General features: G+C 35.1%; 1 protein-coding gene across 1 annotated transcript in view; it reads left to right on the top strand.

The window, feature by feature from the left end:
• The first annotated feature begins 2549 nt into the window (after positions 1–2549).
• LOC129264474 (uncharacterized) overlaps positions 2550–11709 on the top strand; it is a 28362-nt gene continuing 19202 nt past the window's right edge. Inside the window, exons 1-2 of the mRNA XM_054902359.2 lie at positions 2550–2555; positions 3903–4010. Of these exons, the coding sequence (XP_054758334.2) occupies positions 2550–2555; positions 3903–4010 (114 nt within the window). The remainder of the gene's footprint in view (positions 2556–3902; positions 4011–11709) is intronic.

Genomic DNA, 11709 nt, shown 5'->3' with positions numbered 1-11709 from the left:
TAGTTATTAAGACTAAATACATGACAAGTCTGTTTTCAAATTAAAAAAAGTCAATATGAATTTTGATCATCATCAAAAGTTTCTTGGCAAACTGGGTGAAATTCATAATGCAAAAATAATAATAGTGCATGTTGTATTTTTAATGGAATTTTAACAGTATCAAAGCAAATTTTTATATTATTTTTTGTTTAATGAATATACGTATGATTGTTCATTTCATGCATTTTCACAGAATAAAGATTACCAGGATTTACTCCTAAAGTATTTCATAGCATAAATTTATACAGTGTAAATTAAATTCTCGGAACATGTTATTCAGTCAGTATTAAAGGCTGCATCTTCATGAATAAACAAAAGTGGTTGTTATTTCTAGTTGTTATCAAACAATGATGACTTTCATGTCATCCTACTACGCCAAGCGCTGTATTCTGATGGTGACAAACATGCCAGTAATTTATTGAAATATTGCCGTGCCGTGACTTTCATTGGGTTTTAATTAAATTCCATGGGCTTTGAGCCTCTCCTCTTTGAGTTCGGAAAGCTCTCATGACTACAGAAAAAAAACAAAAAAACTTGACACATAGTCCGTCAAATTCAATTTTACACAATCATCCACCAATAAAGAGGGCCCACATCTCACATACTCACTCTCCCTCTCTCTCTCCTCCACCTACCTATACCCTCTCTCCACGTAATTACATAAAACATGGCGATGAATTATACAGAGGAATGAAAGCATGTGATGGAATTAGTGTGAAAATAATGGTGGGACTCGCGCTGATGTTCTATTGATTTGATATTGTTGATAAGAACATTGCTATCCAGACCTGTCCTTCAGATACAGTAGTTAGATAAGGTATTGCTGGTTTATACCCTGTGTATATTGTGTAGGTGGCGGTATGCAAGGGATATTGTGGGAGGTTTAGCTGTCAAAACTGTGGTGTTTGTGAGTTTAATTTGTTGTGTGTAATAGGACTTAAGCTGCAATTGACATTTCATAGGCCATATACATGTACGTGTTTGTCAAGGCAAAAATGGAATGGTTTCACTTTACTTTTAGATACAGTTATATATCACCTACATACAGTTCACAATTTTCTGCTATATTCAGTGTTTAAGAGAAGAGATGGCCCCTCTTCATTTAATACAATTTTATGCAGTCTTCGTAGAAAAACAGGTTAAATCCTTTTTCAAAGCACTGAATTATCAACATTTAGGGATAGATAGGTAATATCGTTTTGAATAAGAAACATGAAAGAGTACAAAGGTAGCACTTGTTGCACTCTATTCCTGGAAAAAAAAATACCCATCTAATCTGACGTTTTTGGTTGAGCAGTTTCAGTTCCGTCTGGTGGGAGAAAAGGATATTGGGAATAAACCTGTCTGAGAAAGAAAAGGTTCTCAAATGGTCTGTCCACAGGCGATGGTGGCAAATCTTGTCATAGTCTTAAACACCTCTTAATGGCCTTTAGGTTCTTAGGCGATGTGTCGGCAACATAAGGCCCTATACCTACCTATTACCATCACACCACTCATCTTTAATAAACGGCTTGTACTTTCCTTTCCTCTGCTCATGTCAAACGCCTTGCACTTTCATGTGCCACCGCCCAGGCACTGTTCATTGACCCGATGTCACAATCTCAAGGAGTATTAGCTTTCTTTGCTCGGCACAAAAGTGCTGGATTTCTGCATCTATATGTGCTTGATTTATGATGTTGCCCGGATATGGATGGCTAGCACCATTTCTTGTATGTCTCCTCCTTTGTGGTGAGGCCGATAAAGGGTTAGAGATTGCAACGTTCAGTTATTCTTCAATTCTGTCCTTGTAAAGCATGCCACAGATTATCATGCCTTGTTGTCATGGATTCTCAGCTGTGTCATTTAAAATAAATAATATAGGATTTGTATAGCGCACGTATCCACCTTGCTAGGTGCTCAAGGCGCTCCTATATTACCCCGGCTAAGCTTGTCTACCGATTCTGGTGCGCACAGCTTTATGAGGAAATACTTCCTGCCGTTACCCATTTACCTCACCTGGGTCGAGTGCAGCACAGTGTGGATAAATTTCTTGCTGAAGGAAAACACACCATGGCTGGGATTCAAACTCACGACCCTTTGTTTGAAAGGCGAGAGTCAGAACCACTAGACCACGACGCGACCATATATTCAAAGAAAAATTCTTTATTATTTGGTAAAATACTTGACACTTTTCTATTGATATTTATTCACTAGACTTAGGGACCATTATTCTCATGAAACAAATAGTGATTTCGCTGAATATTGTTATAAGCTACTGAAATCCTTGCATCTAATTGGCTGAGAACAAATACGTCGGGAAAATTGATGACTATTTACTCTTATGTGAAACAAAAGACTCTCTCATTACATGGTATAATAATCATAGAATGCGGATGATAAGCAATTGAATTGGTAAACAAATCATGCAATTGTTGTAGACTTTACCTCCATCTTTGCTGTAATTTTCACCTTAATAAATAGGATGAAAACAAAATGTTAATCTTTATCATGCACCTGTAATTCCAGATTTGATGGAGGCAAAATTATCCTCATGATTGTGTTTTTATCATGTGAGGGTAGAATGTACTATTTTAGGTATATTTTTCATATTCAAAATTAGTTCCCTACTTTATCCAGTACACAAAAGATAGATATATAGATAGATAGATAGATAGATAGATAGATAGATAGATAGATAGATAGATAGATAGATAGATAGATAGATAGATGATAGATAGATAGATCAGACGGACGGACGGACGGACAGACAGATAGATAGATAGATAGATAAAATGGTTTATTAAAAGATCATCGCAGCAAAAGGCCAAATTTTGATCAATTTTACAAACATGCAAGTTACATGTAAAGTTCTCATACAAAGTATTGTATCATTTTCTTAAATGATATAAACAACAGCAGAAGTGGTATAATTTCATATATATTCTATGACGAATTATTGACGTACTGAAATATATCACCAAAGATCTATCATGCATACAACTCGCCACAAGTGGGATATATTATTTAATATTTCCCCTCCTACGAGGCATTTCATGCATTATTCATTACTATTCCATCCCATGGTGATAGCTATGAATATCAAATGCAACCTGTGGCACAATACTGATTAATTGTAATTATAACCGGGATAAAAAGTGCAAATTGCATTATACAGAAGCAAGTAGTGTTGTTTGTAGTTTTAAGGAATGTGTGATATTTATAGAAATACTTTATCACTCTTCTCTTTAGAGAGACCATAATTATGGTCACATGCAGTCTAATGATTTAAAATGTTTTATAATGATGGGCTTGACATACTGATAGAAAATAGCAGAATACTAGTCAAATCATTAATCTTATCAGCAATTAATTGTCTTTGATTCAGTTAGGTTGCTTCACTATAACATTGTAAAATAAATTACATTTAGATTTGTAGTGAAAAAAAAAATCATTCATCCATGTATGTGCTTTCATTATCTACATTTTAAAGATATTTTTCATTATTTTCCTACATCAATTCATTAATTTGTTCGTTTCATGTGCTGTGTCTATCATTCATGTGATTTTTCCATTATATATTGTTATATTATGAGAGTCATTTGGAATAAGGTTTCTGCATTGTCAAATATGCTCTCTGTGCCATTGTGCAGTCTGTAATATGGTGATGAAAAGTTTTATATATGTAAAAGGATAGTGTATTGATTTTTTTGGTCAGACTTTGAAGTATAATGACTTCTAAATTTTCTTTACGACTTTTATTTTCATGAAGGTTTATTCAAAAATTCCATACCATATTTCTAAAAGATGGCTATGATAGCCTAATATAGATGACGGTTCTAGTACTCTTCCTGTTTATTTCTTTTTACATCTTTGTATTTTTACAGGCGGCCGCTTATGAGAAGGAAAAGCAAGCCCTGAACAGGGAGGTCCTGACGCTTAGTCAAAAGCTTTTAGACACCAAGTTTGAAATCAACAAATTAGAGGAGAAAAATGTAAGTCTTAATTGAATCTTGATATTTTGTTTGCCCATTATATCCTGCTGGTGTTTGTGAATCGAAATACCCAGCCACGTTTACCAGTAATTTTATTAGAAAATATATTTAGTTTCGTTGTAGGTATAGGGAAAACCCCCTTGTAGATATCTTCTGAAGATGAGGACATGCTGCATAGAAAAACAATTGTTTCCCTTTGAATTCAAAGTTATATACATAGAGGGTAGAAAAATGGTACCATGACAATTGCTCCGCTCTAAATTACACACACCAATCCAATGATCACGTTCAACACTCGGTTTAACAATATACACTACCCTAAACCTAACATAAAACCCTATTGCAAACCCTAGCCCTAAAACTACATCTTAGACGAAATTAAGCCTGGAGCAATTGTCGCAGGAGCAAATGTTGAGTCACCAGAAAAATATTATGTACATAATAGTGCATAATTGCTATAGGTATTGTGTTTATTATATTTTCTTTCTTGGGATTAAGAACATAATACATGGTAGATTGTCAGAGTTCCGATTTTGAAAGAGAGAATGAGAATTTGTAAGAAAACATATCAAATGAAGAATTACTGATGAAGAGAAGGTAGAAAAATTGAAAACAGATGAGGATTCAATAAAGAGAGGCTGCCAAAAAAGGAGAATTGCAAAGATTTGGAATGTATGATTTGTTTTAAATACAGGTAAACCTGAAATGTCTTACATGATGTTGTCTTCTTTTGTTCTCATTTCTTATTTCTGAACGAAGCTATTTTGAAAAAAAGAAGTTTTTGCTCTTGTATTTTTTAATCTGCAAAATCTGTGCTCTTTAGACATGATTTAGCTTTAGTGACAAAAAGAAATTGAATCGAGAGAGAGAGAGAGAAAGAAAAGGAAAATACTGAGGGATGTTTTTTCTGACTTTGAAGGTATACAACCTGCTGACTTGGATGTAAATGGATTTAGACTACGCATGCATCCATGAATGGGTCGAAATGTAATTTGTACATTTTGGATGACTTTCTTGGCCTTCCAAGGCCTTGACATTTTCGCAAACCTCTTTTTTTCCCTTTATCTTAGCTTTTCATTATAATTGTAAATTGACTCAGTGCACAATACTTCATAAGTCTTTTGAAGTGATGCCCCCAAGTGCTGGGTGCTGCGTTTATCACTTATTGTATCAGAATAAATTCATAGTGAGATCAGAAAGTGTTTTTCATCACAGGTGCTTTCTGTTTTTTTTTTTTTTTGCAGGTGACTTTTTCTTTTTAAAGCTGCTCCATGTACTTACTGTACATATTGCTAACATTCATTGAAATTAACCTAGTTCAATCACTTTAAACTCGCGACAAGTTAAGTTTCTTACAAAATACTGAATGGAAAGGTCAGATGGCTAGTCAGATTTGACCAGAATGCAGTCATTTCTGATTAGAAGGTAATCAGGGATTTTGATGAAACTTGTCAATTCTACCCAGATGACTACTAATCTGGTCATTTCACTAGTTTGTTTGTGGTATCGCATCGCATTTGCTCTACATTTTTGAAAGACTGCTATGCATAAAGTCTTTTTGTATAGCATATTTTTACATAAGACTGTACATTGCTTAGTTGAGAGCTTTTCTATAATGACCAAAAATGATATTCAAATTTGTATCGCAAAATTATTCTCTGATAGATGTGTTTTTTCCCACATTTTAGTGAGAAAAAAAATCAGAGATATGGTTGTCATCCAATTATTGATCAAACTGAGTAATAGAAAGATATTTTAGAAGAAATAATCAAGTTTGATACAAAGCAAGATTAATCTATAAGATGTAACTAACATTGAAAAGTACTTAAATAGAATATTTGGATTTAATCCCTGCTATCGCACTTATTCCTTTGTGCAAAGCATTTCATCTTCATTGAGCAATATTTGTTGAAAATCTGATTGGCATATCAGTAAAACCTGGTAGTTTGTTGAAGAAACAATATTGAGATACCAATGTACAATAAAATATTTCCTTTGTATTAAAGTGAATTCAAAAGAGATAAAATGTTGAAATGATGTTAAAAGCTATTGCAGATAACGTAATCAATGTCACTCTAATTTCAATAGGTTTTTGCAAAGATCTATGTTAGAAATTTTTGTTTCATGTATCAACTGCATTTATTATCATTAGATAATCCCATATTCTCCTGCTCTCAAAATGGTATCACAGAGCTCTGCTATTTATAAGATCATTAGCATCAATACATCAAAGCAGCAACCTGTAGATTGGGTTTTCAACAGACACCAATGAAAGTGATGTGTGTGTTTTTTTCCTTACCATGATGCATCATTGGGTCTGGTCAGAGATGATGCATCAGGTGACGAAGGATGACTCATAGTATGCTCTTCAGCTGGACCGAATGTAATGCTCAGAAAAGTGTAATATTATGTAAAAAATTGTCAAAAGCAGTTGTCTAGTAGTTAGATATTTCTGTATGCCCCTAAAGTGATAAATTATAATTACCATTGGACAAAGTGTCTACTTGATTTTTGTCTCGCCTGCACAGCAGAGTGAGACTATAGGCGCCGCTTTTCCGAAGGCCAAGGTTAAGTTTTCGAAATGTTATCTCAACGTAGAAAGTATATGGACCTAGTTCATAAGGGTAAGGACATAGGGGTAATCAAGTATTACTGAACATCCTGCCTGAGTTTCAGGTCACATGACCAAGGTCATTTAGGGTCAATGAACTTAGACCTATCTAAGGGGAATCAATATCGAAATCTTAACCAAGGTTAAGTTTTTGAAATGTTGTCATAACTTCGAAAGTATATGGACCTAGTTCATTAAACTTAGACATAAGGGTAATAGTGTATCACTGAAGACCCTGCCAGAGTTTCAGGTCACATGATAAAGGTCAAAGGTAACTTAGGGTCAACAAACTTTGGCCATGGTGGGGTTATTTGAGAAATTGTCATAACTTTAAAATTTTATTGGTGTAGTTCATGAAACTTGGACATAAGAGCATTCATGGATCCCTGAATATCATGTGTGAGTTTCAGGTCACATGACTAAGGTCAAAGGTCACTTGGGGTCAATGAACTTTGGCCATGTTGGGGGTATTTGAGGAATTGTCATCATAACTTTAAAAGTTTATGGATCTAGTTCATGAAACTTGGACATAAATAGGGACAGTGTTTTCCGCGATCGCGGAAAATGGACGGAATTCACGGAAAGGCCTTTTGAAAAGGAAAGTGGCATTACAAACGGAAAATCACGGAAAATATATTTTTCCTCAGAATACACAGAACTGCAACAGAAATTACTCCAAAATCTCAACAAAATACGAATATTAAATGGCCACAAAACACGATCTCACTTCACTACAATCATGACAATCCACACATCGTGACTGCTCTTGACTCCATCACACTCGATTGTACCCCTCGCCCGCGCCGCGGCCCTTGGCCGGCGGCGGGGTCGGCCGTATCGAAAACATTCACATGCACACATCGTTTGATTTAACAACACGGTCATGTGTTGCTGCCCTCTACGTTTGAAGATGTAACGGCACAGTATTCCGGTCTTGAAATCCAAAATGGCGGATAGGCTGAAGTCATTGACTGCTCAAACGATGTCCAAAACCCCCCAAAATTAACGATAAAATTTCATTCAACCGTAAAATAATGCTAATAATGTGAAAGGTGAGGATGTATTCATGTTAAATGTGTTTGTCAAAATATTTTGTGTACCCGCATAGATCCGATTAGAGCGGATTCTACTGCGTTGTTGGTACAGAGGCAGATACAAATTTTGACCAGCGCGAGTGATGTTACATTGCTACTGAATGGGTAAACGGAATCGTCAATTTTCCATGTACGCAAAGTCTATGGGGAAACGGAATTTCCGTTTTCTGATGTGCTGAAACAGAATTTACGATTTTCTGAAACGGAAAAGGCAATTTTTTTAACGGAAAATCACTGTCCCTAATAAGAGCAGCAATGTATCCCTGAATACCCTGTGCGCGTTTTAGGAACATGGCCAAGATCAAAGGTCATTGAAAGGTCAATGAACTTTGGCCATGTTGGGAGTATGTGTTGAATTGACATCATAACTTAAAAAGTTTATGGATCTAGCTCATGAAACATCAACATTAGGGTAGTCAAGTATGAATGACTGTTTTGCGCATGTCTTAGGTCACATAGTCATGGTCAAATGTCATTTTGGGTCAAAGGATATAACATTTTATTATCATATTAGTGTTTTCTTCTGTGAATAAGTATTCATTAGCTGTTTTCTAAAGCAGCACTGCTGCTATATCGAATTGCGTAATGCAGGCGAGACTGCCAGAGGTGTTCCACTTGTTTGATCTTGTACCTATTTTTTTCTCTTGTAAGATTTTTTGTCCCTTATTTACAACTCTCTCTTTCTCTACCAATTAGGTAGAATAGCATTATAACTTTTTCCGTTTATAATTTTGTTCTCATTAGGTCCTTGCAATTGAATTTGGAAATAAATACTGAATTGAATCAAAATAGAGAACTTCTTTTTCATTTACATTTAAAATGGCTTTAAGTGTGTACATGTATAGTATACTTGAATTCTAGATATTTTTTTTGGACCAAACAAATCTTGATAAAGGCATACAAAATGAAAGGGATTGAAAAACTGATGATAACAAACAATAAGTTTATAAAACAAGAACCTTAGAAAAGTTTGTGTCTTTAAACATTTGAAAAGGAGTAAAACACAAAGAGTTCCAAGAATAAAAAAATGCGAGATAGTGTTAATAAACAACGGCTTCTTCAATTTGTGAGAAGTAATGGGGAATGATGATGAAACCGGAGATGTTTACATCGTTAGGAGATCTCCAGTGGCAACCAAAATGTCAGTTTTGACATCCATTTTGGTGGGATGTACATGATGTTTATCAAATCTAGTTATGATGTCAACAAAATGAAGCGATTCCTGTAAGGATTTCCTTCAAGAGAGGGGAAATGTGTGAGTAAGGGAGATTTGGGTGTTTTAATCCTAGCCCTTGGCAAAGTCTAGGTGGTGTAGAATAGATAAGGTAGTTTAGAGACAGTGATTTTCCGTTGAAAAAAAATGGCCTTTTCCGTTTCTGAAAACCTAATTCTGTTTCAACTTGATCTAAAAATGGAAATTCTGTTTTGTCACTGAAAATGTACATAGTAAAACCTGAATTCCGTTTTGCAAAGGTGAATTTCATAAATATTTACATGAAAAGTATAAGAACCAAGCGGAATTTCCGTTTTATTTACCGGTAAAAAGGAAAATCACTGTCCCTAGTAGTTGAGAGGAGACATGCTTATGACCCCCCCCCCCAAAAAAAAAAAAATGCAGATTGCAGAAAAGAAAGGACATGGAGAATGGTTGTGAAAGAAGGAGATATAATTGATTATGATGATAATGATATTAATAATCGTAATAATGATAATGATGATGATAATTATAGAAGAAACAAAATAATAATGTTAAAAGTGATATTGATGATAATGGAAATACACTTGTACTTCTACTATATCATATTTATTTATGCTACTACTACTTCAACTTCTACTAATTACTACTTCTACTTCTTCTACTACTACTGCTGCTGCTGCTACCACTACTACTACTACTACTACTACTACTACTACTACTACTACTTCTACTACTACTAATGCTACTGCTATTGCTACTACTACTACTACTACTACTACTACTACTACTACTACTACTACTACTACTACTACTACTACTACCACTACTTCTACTCTACTACTACTACTGCTGCTACTACTACTACTACTACTACTACTTCTACTACTACTACTACTACTACTACTACTACTACTATTACTACTACTACTACTACTACTACTACTACTACTACTTCTACTACTACTACTACTACTACTACTACTACTACTACTACTACTACTACTACACATCTGCTTCTACTCCTACTACTACTACTACTTCTACTACTACTACTACTACTACTACTACTACTACTACTACTACACATCTGCTTCTACTCCTACTACTACTACTACTACTACTACTACTACTAGTACTACTGCTACTACTACTACTATTTTCTGGTAATGATAGTGGTAATTATGAGAAAGAGATAAAAGAGAGATAACATTTATGAGAAAAATTAGTGTCATATCTATGAAAATATGAATAATATACAGAAAAGGATTTGACAGACATGCTTTCAAATATGGGTACCGGCAGGAAGTAATTCCTCAAAAAGCTGTGCGCACTGGAATCGGTAGCTAGCTTAGCCTGGGTAATGTAGGAGCGCCTTGAGCACCTAGCAAGGTGGATACGTGCGCTATACAAATCCTATAGTATTATTATTATTATGATAGCAAGTTTGCAGAAAAAATTCATTCAATATCAGACATTTTTAACGTTCACAAAATCCATGAATATAAATGAAGTAATTGAATCTGTAGCAATTACGTGATGAGTGTTGAGTGTCTATTTCCCACGAGACAGACAGCGGACTCTCTAATATCGGTATTTACTTATGCTACGTTGTGTCTATATTTGTATAGTACAATTAAGAGGCAAAAATGATGTCTGTATAGATGCACTTACTATGTGCCATGTTTCTGTAGAGTTGTTTTGATACTGTGAAAGATAATTTGATACAATCGACTGCCCAGTTCATCATTTTGCAGATAACAGCCTGATCATAATAGAGTTGAGAATGAAAATGAGGATTTTTAACTTCTAAAAAGAGCACCAATATTTTGTTGTTAAAGGGGCAGTGAACTCTTGCATGTGCAATTTAGAATGTTCAAGTTCTGCCATGTGTTAGATATTTAATTGTGAAGTCAGGGGATAAAACATTACATGCAATAAAGTTTGTTTCTCTGGTCTCACCAAACATTGTACTGTTGTTGTCTATATTCAACACTCAGCATGAAGGAGTGCATTTTGTGGTGGGGTTCACTAACTTTTGAGCACGGGTGGATGTCTATGGAGATGAACTATAATGATGTATTATTTTTAAGTTTTAAGTATTTAAGTATTTTAAGTATCAACTATTCATATCATGTTTTGTATTTAGTTTGGTTTTGTTCATATCTTAATGTAGGTAATATTCAAGCCTCTTCATATTTATTTCCAAAGTTTGATTTTCAAAACACCAAATCGATGCTTTATGTATCTTTTGACCCCAAGCACAATTCTACCATATGACTCCTTGTACCTGGTCTTTTACCCTACCGTTGACATCAAATGATCCAAAAATTCATGTTGTGTTTTAAAAAGGAGCAAGTGAGGGATGAGTCCCCATCTCCTCAGGACACCCTGGCCTTTCTGGCTTCTGCCATACCCAGTCGCCCTGATTTAGCGACGCATCCCCTCAGAGAGGGGCGTGGGCGGACAGAGGTGTTTTCTTTCGAGCCGATCCTGACGCGTCGGGTGGCACGGACCCAGATACGATTTGATGAGTCAGCGGTGCGGAAGCAGCCATGGGTAATCGGTCGAAAAAGAAATCAAATGCAGGAGGATAAATCATAGTCGTTCCATCTTGTGAACACCTGTATGGTAGCTGCAAACATTTGAATGATCCGCATTTGTCCATTAGCAATTGCTTTGACTAACACATACATGTATAGAGGATAATTTGACCTTGGCAGCTTCCTAATTATTTTATCTCAAAAAGTAGGGTATTATGATCCAATATATTTATCTTCTGATTTTACAATTGATGCA

The sequence above is a fragment of the Lytechinus pictus genome, chromosome 7, assembly GCF_037042905.1.
Source record: "Lytechinus pictus isolate F3 Inbred chromosome 7, Lp3.0, whole genome shotgun sequence".
NCBI lineage: Eukaryota > Metazoa > Echinodermata > Echinoidea > Temnopleuroida > Toxopneustidae > Lytechinus > Lytechinus pictus.
The sequence above is the reverse complement of the archived record's forward strand: the minus strand, read 5'-3'. Positions and strand labels throughout refer to the sequence as shown.